At 43.4% G+C, this 15,439-nt stretch overlaps 1 protein-coding gene across 3 annotated transcripts in view; it reads left to right on the plus strand.

Moving 5' to 3' along the window:
- Positions 1-13,771, plus strand: part of LOC111852737 (putative E3 ubiquitin-protein ligase UBR7) — a 39,188-nt gene extending 25,417 nt beyond the window's left edge. For all 3 annotated transcript variants that reach the window (XM_023828959.2, XM_023828960.2, XM_072702510.1), the window contains 7 exons: positions 10,381-10,434; positions 10,842-10,947; positions 11,029-11,150; positions 11,405-11,578; positions 11,678-11,849; positions 11,935-11,996; positions 13,037-13,771. In XM_023828959.2, coding sequence (XP_023684727.1) covers positions 10,381-10,434; positions 10,842-10,947; positions 11,029-11,150; positions 11,405-11,578; positions 11,678-11,849; positions 11,935-11,996; positions 13,037-13,129 — 783 coding nt within the window. In that variant the 3' untranslated portion in view covers positions 13,130-13,771. The remainder of the gene's footprint in view (positions 1-10,380; positions 10,435-10,841; positions 10,948-11,028; positions 11,151-11,404; positions 11,579-11,677; positions 11,850-11,934; positions 11,997-13,036) is intronic.
- The last annotated feature ends 1,668 nt before the right edge of the window (positions 13,772-15,439 follow it).

Consider the following 15,439-nt stretch of genomic DNA (forward strand, 5'->3'; position numbering starts at 1 on the left):
ATAATATACTTTAAGTTAAATACAATGATTTGTATTAACAAATGCACACATTGCTTTGTGACTCAGACGGCTTTAGTGGTTTGTCGGCTCAACCTACAGTACAGTACCATATGTAGTTACTTTTCTTATTACTGTTTATTATTATGACGTACTGGTATTATTTTTCTGATTTACCTACAGATTTGACTTAGACAGACTTTGGGAACAATCTCATTCGTAACCTGGGGACTGTCCGTACATTTTCCCTTTGTCATAACTTCCAGGATTTCCTGTATCTCAATGGAACCTTCCTGGTAAAATAAAGGATAAATAAAAATAAAAAACAGGTGAACTCCTGTACTTGGCCGATTTAAAACTGCCTTGCAGACCGAGGAGCGGCAGGCACAGTAGACTCTGTTAGCTACCCTTTGCTGCTGTCATCATCATCATCATCATCAGGCATGCACCGGGAGAGAGAGAGTTTGAGGTTTCTTTTAGCCATTCTCCATTTTATGTACCTGTTTGTGCTATTTAGGGTTGCAGGGGGTTCCAAGCCTATCCCAGACACTGTGAGTACAAGACAGGGAACGATCCAGGTTGGGGTGCCAGCCCATTACAGGGCACACCATTCACTGACACATACACACCTACGGGCAATTTGCTAACATCAGCACTCTAGTGTAGGGGGGGGGGGGGACCAGAGTATCCCAGCAACCCAAAGGAACCAGAGGAAACCTTATGATCATATGGGGAGAACATGCAAACTCCTCACACACATGGGGCCTGTACTACGAAGCAGGGTTACTGGCTTATCGGGGTCCTGGGTTCGGTCCCCGGGCTGGGCCTAGGACCTTTCTGTGTGGAGTTTGCACGCTCTCCCCATGTTTGCTCCGGTTTCCTTCAAACAGTCCAAAAGTATGCGCGGTAGGTTAATTGGTGACTCTAAGTTGGCCCCGTAATTGTGTGCGTGTGCCTGTGTGTGTGTTGCCGACTGCACAGGGTTGGATCCTGCCTCTGCCTGTTGTTCCCGAGAGAGGCTCCAGTCTCCCCTGCAACCCCAGTTGGGTTTAAGCGGTAACAGTGATGGATAGATGGATGAATATTCAACTTATACTATTTCACAAAAAACATTTAACATACTAAATTAAACAAATTCCTGAAATAAGTTAATCTGTTTTCAGATACAGGAGAAGTGAGTTCAGCACACAATTTGAAACACCTCTTGCTACACACGCCTTTGCAATTACTTTTTTTTTTTTTTATCTGCGAGCATGGGTCGCAACTGCCAATTAGTAAGAACATAAGAAATTTACAAAGGAGAGGAGGCCATTCGGCCCATCAAGCTCGTTTGGGGAGAACTTAACTAATAGCTCAGAGTTGTTAAAATCTTATCTAGCTCTGATTTAAAGGAACCTTGGGTTTTAGCTTGCACTACATTAACAGGAAGACTATTCCATACTCTAACTACATGCTATGTAAAGAAGTGTGTTCTCAAATTCAGTTTAAAATGTTCTCCCGCTAATTTCCACCTATTGCCACAAGTTCTAGTATTTAAACTAATATTGAAGTAGCGATTTGGCTGAACAGCATCCAGACCTGTTAGAATCTTATATACCTGGATCATGTCCTCCCTTAATCTCCTTTCTGTGAGGCTAAACAGATTCAGCTCAGCTAAGCTCTCCTCATAAGACATTCCTCTAAGACCTGGATTCATTCTTGTAGCCCTACGTTGAACCTTTTCCAAGGCAGCAATGTCCTTTTTAAGGTATGGTGACCAAACCTGCACAAAATTTTCTAGGTGGGGTCTTACCAAGGATTTGTATAATTGTAGCATCACCTCCCTTGACTTAAACTCCACACACCTAGAGACATAACCCAACATTCAATTCAATTCAATTTTATTTATATAGCGCATTATCACAACATTACATTGTCTCAATGCGCTTTACATTTCTGCCTCGTAAGGACCCCCCATTGAGTAAGCCAAAGGCAACGGTGGCAAGGAAAAACTCCCTAAGAGGACTAAACCTTGGGAGGAACCAGACCCAAAGGGGGAGCCCATCCTCCAGGGGCCGGCAGATGAGTCAAACAAACAAGATGAAATGACTAAGCTAATACAGACAAGATGAAATGACTAAGCTAATACAGGGGTTGAAATATATGTCTCAATGCAGCGGCCGACCGGTGCAGGCACGTGGTGCTTGATGCACGATGGCAGGATTAATAGACACACAGCCGCAGGATGGATGGCGAGGCATCGTGTTGAGCCAAGGGCAGGCAGGTTGGAGGGTAGTTGCCGGAGGTGGAGGTAGTTGTCTTGCAGGCCGCAGAGGCATAAACTCTTCAACGACATTGTGCTCCATGGAGCACACCCCAGAACGGGTGAGGGAGGAAGTGAGAATAATTGTGTATTAGTCAGAGTTGAGGACACCAGAGGCAGTGCAAGCAAAATGATCGAGTGCAATATTCGTCTAGGCTCCGGCAGATCTGAGTATAGCAGCACGAGAAAGAGGGAGAGACAGGCGGGAACACAGGCATGGGGACTCCCTGAACATCAGCACTCTAGTGTAGAGCTAGAGTGACAGCACTGACGCATCAGTTTATCCAAAGCCAATGACACCGATCCCCACCCAGCTCATCACCTCATACTGTTAGTCTGACTGGGAGTGAGGGACTAGCTGGAACCAGAACTAGGTTTCCTATACGCTAAGCTATACAAGTGCGTTTTTAATCTAGACTTGAAAAGCGAGAGTGTGCCTGAATCCCGCACATCCGCCGGGAGACCATTCCACAGCTGCGGAGCTCTGTAAGAGAATGCTCTGCAGCCTGCCGTAGCCCTGTCTACTTTAGGAACTAATAGATATCCTGCTCCTTGTGAACGAAGCAGGCGAGAAGGGTTGTAAGGGACCAGAAGATCATTGAGATATTGTGGTGCAAGGCCATTCAGAGTTTTGTAAGTCAATAGTAATAATTTGTAGTCAATCCTAAACTTGACCGGTAGCCAGTGCAGGGAAGACAGGATAGGGCTAATGTGATCAAATTTTTTAGTTTTTGTTAGAACTCTGGCAGCTGCATTTTGTACTAACTGAAGTTTATGTAGGGATCCAGATGGACAACCCGAAAGGAGGGCATTGCAGTAGTCCAATCTAGAAGTTATAAAGGCATGTATTAGTTTTTCTGCATCTTGAAAGGACAGCAACTTCCGAAGCTTGGTTATGTTCCGTAGATGATAAAATGCCGTACTCGTAATGCTATTTATGTGAGCACTGAAGCAGAGGTCGGAGTCTACCAGGACACCAAGATTTCTGACCACTGTTTTAAATTGAGTAGGGAGGCCGCTAGGGTTGGGGTTTACAAACTTATTGCGGGCCTCCTTAGGACCGATTAAAAGAACCTCAGTTTTTTCAGTATTTAACATGAGGAAATTCCTTGCCATCCAACAACGGATGTCTAGCAGACAGTCGGCTAAAGAAGAGAGCTGGGATGCGTCACTAGGTTTAACAGATATATACAATTGTGTATCATCAGCATAACAATGAAAATTAACACTGTAATTTCTAATTATGTTACCAAGCGGTAGCATATATAGATTGAACAGTAGGGGGCCCAGCACTGATCCCTGCGGGACACCATATCTTACTTTAGTGGCTATGGATGACTCATTGTTTACATGGACAAACTGATAACGATCAGTTAAATACGAACGAAACCACAGTAGTGCTGTCCCTTTAATGCCAATCAATGTTTCCAACTGGTCCAAAAGAATATTATAGTCTACAGTATCGAATGCTGCAGTTAGATCCAGTAAGAATAATAGCGATATACAGCCACGGTCGGAAGCCATAAGCAAGTCGTTTATCACTTTGACTAAGGCCGTTTCTGTGCTATGATTGGGTCTGAAACCAGACTGATATAGCTCGTTAGCATTATTATCTTGAAGAAAGGAGGACAGCTGGTGAGCAACAACTTTCTCAAGAATTTTAGAAATGAAGGGAAGATTTGAGATGGGTCTATAGTTTCCTAAGTCACTAGGTTCAAGATTTGGTTTCTTTAGGATAGGTCTAATAACAGCCATTTTAAAAGATTTAGGAACATATCCAAGACTAAGAGATGAGTTTAACAAGTTTAACAATGTAGTGCTAATCAGTGGTGCAATTTCCTTAAGTAGATTGGTGGGTATTGGGTCAACAAGGCTAGTAGTGGGTTTGCAAGAGGAAATTAACTGAAGGAGTTCTGTCTGCACTACAGGAGTGAAACATTCAAAGATGTTATCATTAGTACTAATAACACTAGCACTAGCAGAGGATTGGTGGTTGTGTGCAACCGTGGGCGTGCTCGTGATGGTATGTCTAATCGTGGTTATTTTATTATTAAAAAACGCAATAAAGGCATCACTACCAAGAGCTTCTGGGACTTGTGAGTTTAACATTGAACGATTCTTTGTTAACCTAGATACAGTTTCAAATAGGAATTTAGGATTGGTTTTGTTATTTTCTATTAGTTTAGAGAGATACATAGACCTAGCAGTCATTAGTGCATGTCTATACTTAGACAGGCTCTCTTTCCGGGCAAATCTAAAAACTTCTAATTTTGTTGACCGCCATTTGCGTTCTAGCTTTCGTGAAGCTTGTTTAAGTTCACGTGTACGGTTAGAGTACCAGGGGGCAGGTTTCTTATCTCTATGTTTTATTTTCTTGAGTGGTGCTACATGATCAAGAGTGGTACGAAATGATTCTACCATGTTCACGGTTACCTGTTCAAGTTCATTTACACATGACACTTCAGAGGTTAGGTTAAAGGACTGTGGGAGCTGTTCCAGAAAAGTTGCAGCGGATAATGAGGCTATGGAACGTCTAGTATCGTACCTCTGGTCTGGGGCCTTAGGGGAGTTATGTTGTATTTGAAATGTTAAAAGGTAATGATCTGAAAGTAGAGGATTCTGAGGGATAATTGATATGTGTTCTACCAGGACACCATGACTAAGAATCAGGTCTAGGGTGTGGTTACAGGCATGAGTTGGCCCAGTTACATTCTGATGTACACCGACAGAGTCAAGAATGGCAGTAAATGCTTTTGTTACTGGATCACTTTCATTTTCCATATGAATATTAAAATCACCAACAATCAAGGCCTTGTCGGTAGTAACCACCAAGCTTCTTAAGAAATCTGCAAATTCCTTAAGGAAATTGCTATAGGGGCCTGGCGGTCTATACACAATGGCAATGGTGATTGGAGGTGTAGAACTACACTTAGATGTGCTTGCAAGATTTAGAATAATAAATTCAAACGTACTAAAGCTATAACCAGTATTTTCACGCACTCCTAGGTCGGTCTTAAATATTGCAGCAACTCCGCCACCTTTGCGATCGGGTCGAGGAGTATGCTTATAGCTATACTCAGCTGGAGTGGATTCATTTAGTGCCAAGAACTCATTCGGTTTTAGCCAAGTCTCAGTAAGACATAGGGCACTAAGATTAGAATCAGTAATGATTTCATTTACGAGCAATGTCTTAGGAGCCAGCGATCTAATGTTCAGGAGTCCAAGTTTTAGGTTTGCATTACACCTACTATCCAGAGTTGAAATAGGTCTAATTTCTCTAAGGTTTGCAAGACACGAACTACGATGGAATGACCCCCCACGATTAAAACCGCGGGGAACAGACACAGTCTCAATAATATGAAGCCTGGGTGACATCCCATTGTCCTTTTTAATTGCTTCCCCTCACTGGGACATGGAAGCATCAACATACACACCAAGGTCTTTCTCATAATCAGCTACCTTTATTTCAGTGTAACCCATAAAATATCTGTACTTTAAATTTCTGCTCCCTGCATGGATTACCTTACATTTATCTACGTAAAATTTCATCTGCCAGGTATCAGCCCAGTTGCTAATTAAATCAAGATCCCGTTGTAGCCTCTGTGCTGCTAGTTTAGTATCTACTACACCACCTACCTCGGTATCGTCTGCAAATTTAACCAGTTTACTGTATGTATTGGTGTCAATATCATTAATGTAAATTAGGAACAATAGTGGTCCTAAAATGACCCCTGCGGTACCTCACTATGAACGCAGGCCCACTGCGACATTGTGCCTTTAATAACAACCCGCTGCTTGCTGTCTGTTAACCAGTTTTCGATCCAAGCTGCTACAGTTCCTAATACCCCTGCATCATTGAGCTTAAGCAAGAGCCATTTGTGGGGGACAGCATCAAAGGCCTTCTGAAATCTAAATCGATCACGTCGTAGGCCTTTTTGTGATCAGTTTCTCTTGTAGCTTCCTCAAAGAACTCGAGTAGATTCGTTAAGCAGGATCTACCTCTCCTAAATCCATGTTGGCTATCCCTCAGAATGTTATTTGAATCCAGGTAATCTACCATTTTCACTTGGATTATAACTTCCATTACTTTTCCAGTTATGCAAATTAAACTGATTGGCCTATAGTTTGCTGGATTACTTCTATCCCCTTTTTTGAATATAGGTGTTATATTAGCGTGCTTCCAATCAGAAGGTACCACACCAGTGCCCTATACTACAAAGCGGGGTTACTGGCTTATTAGGGTAACTTGTCGGATTTAAGGTAGTCTGGGCAAAATGTAAGTGAACGAATATGAAGTCCATTTAAACGGTGGTACCTTAAATCCGACAAGTTACCCCAATAAGCCAGTAACCCCACTTCGTAGTACAGGCCACAGTAGATAAGGATTTCTGAAAAGTTAAAGGTTGGCTAATAATATCCCTCATGTCTTTCAAAACTATAGGTAATATGCCATCAGGGCCTTGCGATTTATTTATTTTGAGCTTAGCTAGGCTTTGTTCCACATCAGACTCAGTTATACATGTATTGGTCAAGCAAGTTACTTGTGTTCTCTATTGTGAACACCCATGTAAAATAATTATTAAACTCTTTTACTATATCAATTTCATTTTCAATTATAAGACCCTTACTATACTGCAGATTAGTGATTTCCGCTTTTAGAGCTCCTTTGGAGTTAAAATATTGGAAGAAACGTCATCCTTCTCTTCCTCCAAATGTCATCCTTAGCCTCCAATACAATCTTCCTTTCTACATTCCTTTTAGCTCGTCTAATGTCATTTTTAAACTCAACCTGTAGACTTGGATACTCCTGGTCTATTTTGAAACCATTAGTTAATTTCCATTTGTGGAAGAGAGCCCTTTTCCTCCTGACTTTATTCTTAATTTCCATTGTAAACTACCTTGGCTGCAGTTTCCTAGATTTAGTTTTGCTGGAATCAGGTATGAAGTCCTCTTGCACTTGCAACAATGTGCTTTTAAAAAATCCCCATGCCTCTTCAACAGTTTTGCTGTTTCACTCCATCCAGTTTACAGTTTCTAGTTTCTCATTCCATTAAAGTTAGCCTTCCTCACATTGTATATTTTTGTTTTGGACTTGCACTTTGATCATGTTGTGATCACTACCGTCCAGTGGTTCTAAAACCTCTAATTTTCCAATCCTATCTTGGTTGTTAGAGAAAACAAGACCAAGAAGGGGCTTCTCCCCTGGTAGGGGTATTAACAAACTGAGTGAAAAACAATCCTGTAATTCCATCATCTCAGTCTCTGGCTCTTCTGTAAATGAACTTATGTCCCACTGTATCCCAGGTAAATTAAAATCACCCATAACCACCACATCGTTTTTATGACTCATAATCCTGATATTGTTATATAACATTCTGCTTTCCTCTGCAGCTACATTAGGTAGCTAACCCCGACAATTAGGCCATTCGAGGTTTTAGTATCTAGTTTTACCCATACAGCTTCTGTACTTTTATTTTTATCAGTGAGCTCCCTTGTCTGCAAGTTTTCTTTTACGTATACTGCAACACCACCTCCCTTCTTGCCTATCCGGTCTCTACGGAACAACGTGTAACCATCCATATTATATTCTTCTCCATCATTGTCACTCATCCATGTTTCTGTTATTCCTATAATGTTGTAAGAGTCTGATGGAATTGAAACCTCTAAATCATGAATTTTGTTTCTAATACTCCTAGCGTTCAAATACAGACCACAAAGGGTAGGCCTTTTACAGTGCACACTTTTAATATTAATTTGGGCTTTCCGTCTCCCCCCACCTATATTCATAACTAACCTCCCTGCCCCCCCAGTCCCTAGTTTAAACATTCCTCAACTACTGTACACATACGCCTCCCCGATACACTGGTTCCCCTCTGGTTCAGATGCAACCCATCCGGCTTGAACAGGTCCCACCTGTTCCAGAAGGTCTTCTAGTGCCCCATAAACCTAAACCCCTCTTTCTTACACCACCCTTTTAGCCACGCGTTTAATCTCCTTATCTCAGCTAACTTAGCCTGGCTTGCACACGGCAGGGGAAGTATTCCAGAGAATACTACTGTGAACATTCTGCTTCTACACTCATCCGCGACATCTGTAAATTTATCCTGCAGAACAGCCCTCCTGCCCTTTCCTATGTCATTGGTGCCAAGTTGCACCATGACCACTGGAACCACCCCAGCTGGGGCCAAAATCCTGTGCACACGATTCAGAAGGTCCCCTACCTGGGCACCAGGCAGGCAACACACTGTACGGGACCCTCTATCACGGGTGCACACATAACTGTCTACACCTCTAATACTGTAATTGAATCCCCTACTACCACAACCTCCCTCCTCCTGGGAGGAGGGGGCTCCTCAGTGCCCAAGTGCCCACCTGCCTCCCCAGTCTCTTCCAGCTCTACTACAACAACAACAACAACAAATTTATTTTTGTATAGCGCATTATCACAACATTACATTGTCCCAAAATGCTTTACAGCATCCTGACCCAAAGCCCCCAGTGAGTAAGCCATAGGCGACAGTGGCAAGGAAAAACTCCCCAGAAGGAAGAAACCTTGGGAGGGACCAGACTCAAAGGGGGAGCCCATCCTCCAGGGACCGGCAGGGAGAGTCAAATACAGTTAAATCTGAAACACAAACGGGGAGCAGGGGGGAGATGACAAGCCGGTGCCACCACTCCCTCCAATCGCCAGGCAGCCAGAAGGCAGGGAGCGGGTCATACAAGGAAGATGACACAGGCAGAACGGCGAGCTGGATGCACGGACGTCATTGGTAGTGGCGACGTCACATGTTGCAGGGTGTGCTGGACATCTTGATAGATTGAGGGCTCCAGGCAGCACCCCCCAGGAGAAGGTGGTGGAAATAAATGCAATTATCCAAAGTAAGGGAGACTATAGGCAGTGCTAAAAGTTAGATGAGTGCAATATGAAGTGCAATAAAGCTGCACTTCACTCTAAAGCTGGAAGCACGTGAAAGCGGTTAGACACAGTCACTTCAGGTGATGCCACCTCTGTAAACTGTGTACACCCTTTTCTACGTCTATGACCTACGTTCACCCAGCTCTCTCGACCTATCTGTTCTTCATTCTCCCCCTTCCCCTCTTGTGACGTACACACAGTCTCTCTAAAAGGCGTATTAACTCTTTCGTCTAACTCCTTGTTGTGTTTGAGTCAGTTGCTCCTCGAGGTCACGAACCTTAACCATACCAGCCCAGTATATTTATATAGCGTATTTAATTTTTACGTGATTAAATTAACGTATAGTTAATATAATAAAGTGCGGAGTCCAATAAAACACAATTAAGACTTGTGTTAAAACTGAACTTTTTAAAGTATCCAATAAGGTCAGAGATGATAACCTTAGTAATTAAACCTTTAAAATAACCAAATTAACAATTACTTACCCGAGAATAACTTCCAACTGAACCACGTTTAACTGAAATAAAGCAAAATTGCTCTTGGGAGGCCAAAAAACCACAAAAACCCTCTCAAAGCAGGCTACTGCCAGAGCGGGAAAAAAGTGGAAAATGTCCACCCGGCCCCGACTGGCGACCGAGCAAAGCTCAGGAGCAACTGTCCTTTTCCGAGTTAATGTTACAGACATTAGATAGACATTCGTGTTTTTTGCGAAGGTACGCAGACAGAAACGGCACTCGCGACACCCGCCGCTGTCGATAACACTTGCGCTGTTTATTAACCCGTGTAGCTGTTTAGCTAATACTTTTGTGCAAAACACTGAAATTTACCGACATACAGTGCTCCAGATGGTGCCTAAAATGGTCACTAACGTGCCTGAATTTAGTTTGCGAATACGTTTTCCATACTGAGGCTGCTGGGATTGCTGTAGAGATTGCTAGGATTGTTGCACTGTGAGGGAGCGAAGTAGACGCGGGGTGCACTTGTGTTGTGCTGTTGAAGCGGTTGATTGGAATCATTTTGAAGTATATTCGAGTGTTAGTGTGCCAGTACGGTTACGTGGGTGGTGGTTTTTATATTTCTTTTGTTTTTTCAGTTGGCGTATGTGCTTGTCTGTCTTTGTTATTGTAAGCAGGTTTGCCCACGCAGGACTGTCTCTTTCTCCTAGATTCCAGATGAGATGATTCAGTGCATCGTTTGCGAGGACTGGTTCCACGGGAGAGTAAGTGTTGTAAACTGTTGACAAAACCTTGTAAAGTTCTGAAGCACAGGGAGTACTTCCCCCATAATGTATTCAAGAATGTGATTGCATGCAATTCCTTATATTTTTCACCATCACTCAAAATATCTTAAAGCAGTGTATTCAGTTTTAAATGAGTATGTTCATTCCAGCCTCCACTGCTTTCAACCTATCACATTAATTATTAGCCTATTAAGGACCATCTGAGTCTGATTAAGGTAGAGTTGGAATGAAAACATTCTGGCAGGGACTCCTCCAAGAGCAGGATTGACAACTACTGCTTTTAAGCAAAATTTCAAGTGAGCAAAACTTAACAGTAACAAAGGGATTTGGTACCTGATTGGAAAGAAGGTCTTTATGGTGCTCTGATGCTCTGCTCTGGTCTGCAGCACCTGGGCTGCAGGGTGGCAGAAGGGGTGGAAATGCAGGAGATGGTTTGCGAGGCCTGTATGAACAAGGCACCTTTCTTGTGGACCTACGCCACCCATCTGGCAGGTGAGCTTCCTGGGTCAGGCTCAGCAACAGCCGCTAGTCACTATCTGAAGGGTCATACTGTGTGTCTGTGTGTGAACTCAGTCAAGGCAGATGATGAGATAAAGGAAGAGAAGGTGGTTGTGAAGAAGGAGGAGATTGACAGCAGCTGTAGGAATGGCACAGAGGAACCCTCGACCAGCTTGCATTGTCAGGAGGAAGAGAAGGTACTGACCAGTGTGTTACCAGTAATCACACATGCTTCCTGTGACCAGTAGAGGGAGCTGTCCAGTAAGGATTGGGCTAATGTGCAAAAGCTTAGTGATGGGTAGAGAGATTTCCACTGTGACTAGGAGATACTGGTGCTGATGATGCTTTACTCACCATTATACCACAGTACTGTTTAATTCTTGTATCTGAAAGGTGTTGATTATTTTTCTATAACCACACAGTCACAGCTCGTGTCGTCTCCCCTTTGAAGGTCCAGGCTAATGGAGCCATATCTGGCAAGCGAAAACACCAGGAGGTGGAGGGTTTAGCAGTGCATTGCAGGCTGACGGAACTGGAGGCTCGAGTACTGTCCAGGCCAAGGGAGGGAGCTGTCTTCTGGCCTCAGTTCTGGCGCTCCAGACTGTGCACCTGCACCAACTGCAAGGTACTGTTTTCTCAACTCAGCCAGGTCGTGGACCACAAGTCTCCCGCTCCTGATTCTCATGTACATGCCACTCTATTTATCCCTTCCCCCCCGGTGTAGGCTGTCTACATTGATGTGGGGGTGCCCTTCCTGCTGGATGAGTCAGACACAGTCCTAGCCTATGAGAACAAGGGTAAGACAACGGATCAGGAGGGTATGTCCGAGGGTCGTGACCCACTGATGTCAGCACTTAACACGCTGGACCGTGTGCAGCAGCTGGAGATCATCTATGGTGAGACCTCCTGCCTGAAAGGGGAGCTGCTTCCAAACTGCTGAGCTGGGAAGGGAGTTAACAGTGCTACCTTTCCCTTTATTAGAGTACAATGATATGAAGACAGAGCTGAAGGAGTATCTGCAGAGGTTTGCACATGAAGGAAAGGTAAGGAAGTGTGGCTAATGGAATGTTAACATTCATCTCATGATTGGTGGGTTTCATTCTGATTAGTATATTATTACCAAAGATCTTTGGATTATAAAATTATAAGAATTATAATAAGAATTATAAAAGATGGTGTCCTTAGTGGGTGCCGTTTGGGGGCACACAATGGCTTATTTGGGGGACATGGCCGTTGAATGCCCCCCCATGACGCCGACCCTGTTCTTTCATTTTATCTTTCAACTTTATTGCATGTAAACCACATGGTGAGGAGGTGAGCTGCAGAGTTGTGGACCATTTGAAGCTTGTGCAGGGATTGGGAGCTGATGCCCATCAGGAGGGAGTTACAGTAGTTGAGGCAGCTGGAATGAAGGCGTGGATGAGGGAGAGGCAAGGTCTGATTTGTGCAATGTTACATACATGGAAGATGAAGAGGGGATTCTAGAATAACTCCAAGGCTGTAACCTATCAGTGGGAGGAGAACTGCTGTTCCTTCAATGTGGAATCAAGGCAGCTTTATTGAGGATGGATTTTTGTCACTATTGAATTTGAGAAAGTTGTTGGTCAACCTGATCTTGATTGCCGATAAACAGTCTTTGATTTGGGACATAGGTGGTGAGTGGATTGAGTTAGTCCTGATGTACATCTGGATATCATCACCAACAGTAGAAGTTGAGATTAGATTGTTAACAGTACAGCCAATGGGTAGGATGTATAATACAAAGAGCAGTGGCCCTAGGAAAGAGGCTTGAGGGAACACAGGAATGACTGCCGAGTTGGAAGGTGAGTACCCAGAGAGAACCTAGAAGATGCTGTTGGACATTGTGCTCAGGTCACGTGGTATGAGGATGCTGAGGGCTCTACAATCAGCAGATGTCAGATTGTTGAGAATCTGTTGTACCAATGTCCCATCTGGTCAGAGCGAGTTCCGGGTCCAATCAAATTGCTCTGGTCCAGTGATTGGCAGCATTTCTTGAGGTGAGGAATATGCCACTGGAAGCTGCCTTAGCTGTGCTGAGTTCTGCTCCTTCACTTCCTAACAGGTGGTGACCCCCGAAGACATCCAGCGCTTCTTTGAGCAGCAGCAGAGCCGGAAGAGGCGGCGAGCCAATGCTGGCCAGTACTACTGCAGCTGAAGAAGCATGGCTCCATACAATCTTTTCACGCCCATCAAGCCGGAACCCCAGCTTTTAATACTACTGCCATTATAACAATGCCAGTATAACCTACTACTCACTCTGTCCTGCTATTCTACTTGTGCTTTTAAATAAAAATGCAGTCAGTATCTCTGAGGTTGTGCATCCCACCTCCTTGTGTTTTTGTAATAATTTATAACAGCACAAAATTGTGTGTAGTGTCCCTTTCCAGAAGATTGTCCAGCTGAAAGAGCATGTAGTGATGGTAAAATTAAAAATACCATGAAAGTGGACCAAAATGGAAACTTCGTTAGTGACCTGCTTTGGTTTTCCAGAGGCTGGTTCTGCCTGTTTCTGCAGTTTTTCGCTGGTGTGTTTTAAAGTAAGAAATTACTGTTGTTGTAAATAGCTCTGTCCCAACTGGTTTTGTCCGGATTCTTGGACCAACTGCACATCCTCTCGGCAGACTGGTTTGTCATCATGTCCGCTATTCCCGTGACGGAATGACAGTGTTGGAAAGTGTCATGGGATTGTGTATCGTTTTTTAACAATGTCCCACTCCTTGTCCCTGCATTTGAACTTGTGGTGTCCCCATTTCTGTGTGTGACAATTCGAGAAATAAAGTTGAATAATGTAACAACAGCGGCGATGCTGAGATTCCTTTTCTGTTTGTGGATTCATTGCTCATCCATCATTTATCTAAGCGACTTAGTGTTCCACGTGCAAGGAAGATGGAGCATCCTACAGGATCACAGATGTCAGATTGCTAACACCTATATTTCATGAAAATAATTACCAAATATTTGGCATAACACAAGAATACACAAAAAGACCACAAACAGGATACTGATCAAAGCTATTTATTTTGTAGGCTACATGCCTTGCAGGTTAAACTGCTACACACTCCTTTGTACCTAGAAATGCTTTGATTAGACCCATCCAATGACAAAACTTAAAAAGCAAATTTCTGGCTCAATAGAGCCAGGTTAACTAATCATGATTGCTGCAATCAGAGTTAAATGGTACTATGATGGTGGTTATCAATTTGGCAAGTTGACTCTAGGTTTCTTAATCTGCAGACATTCACATAAAAGGGGCAATGTCTGCCTTGTAAACTAATGAGCTGCCGTTTGAGTGGCAGATAACATTAAATTTAATCCTCAAAGGGGCCAACATCAAATATCAGTACTGGTATTGAGATGTAAACCTTGGATTATCTTGGTTCCAAATCAATAAGAAAATGAGTGGCATCAGCTATCCTTGCTATTTAAAGCAGATCTAGGGCTGCAAGATATTGGTAAAATATCACGTCGTGATTTTTTTTGCTATAAACATTGTGATATTTATGAAGCAAAAACGGATTTGAAAATATACCCAAAATAAACCTTAGCCAACACAGTCATCAGATAAGTTGATGCTATTGCCACAAGTTGTGCCAACAAACCAAAAACCGACTCTCAAAAAATGCTAGGGCAGGGTTCTCCAGTCCCAAATGGCCAGAATCAGTTTGCAGATTGCAACACATCTTAATCGCTAATTACCAGGTTTAATGTTTGAGCAAGGAAATATGCAAACTATGTTGAATTCTGGCCCTGCAGGATCGTAATTGCGATCCCTATGTTGGGGCAACCTTCAAAACATCTGGTGGGACGTTGCAGGAAAGAATCACATAATCTGACCACGAGAACCACTGCACCCTGTCATTTTCTGCCAAAGGCATGGGTATACATGTGCTGGAACAGGTGATAAAGTGGCTACAAACTCTATGAGGTATCTAATGCTTTTGTAATAAGGTGAACATGTGCCTGTCTTCCATTTTGCCTCTAGCAGTGTTGCAGGGTATTGAGCCTTGTTGTCCTACCCAGGCTCTCAGTGTTGAGAATCTGGGTCAGAGCTTCAGGACCAGCACCAAATCCCCAATGAAGTTAGCAAGGTTCATGGACAGCAACCTCAGCTGTACCTTCGAACTGCTGCTCAAACTACCATGTAATCTAACCCTTCTACTCCATAGCCTCATCCAGCCAATCAGATAGCACCCTTTATGCTGCAGAACTCCACCCCCCTACAGCCCTACAACATACCCTCAGTATCCCAAACCCCACTGCCCTGCCCTCTGCCCTTACATTCCTGTATTATCTGCTGGAACTGAGAGCCTTTCAGGTACCAAGAGACACCTCAGCTTCTCATCAGACCTTTTTGCAGCCCTGGATGATTGTGACTTCAGACTGGCACTCAAACAATGCCAAGGTATCCCTTTAGAAATCAGCAATAAAAAACACAAACTGTTTATCTAGAAGTCAAGTTAATGTG

The sequence above is a fragment of the Paramormyrops kingsleyae genome, chromosome 19, assembly GCF_048594095.1.
Source record: "Paramormyrops kingsleyae isolate MSU_618 chromosome 19, PKINGS_0.4, whole genome shotgun sequence".
Classification (NCBI taxonomy): domain Eukaryota; kingdom Metazoa; phylum Chordata; class Actinopteri; order Osteoglossiformes; family Mormyridae; genus Paramormyrops; species Paramormyrops kingsleyae.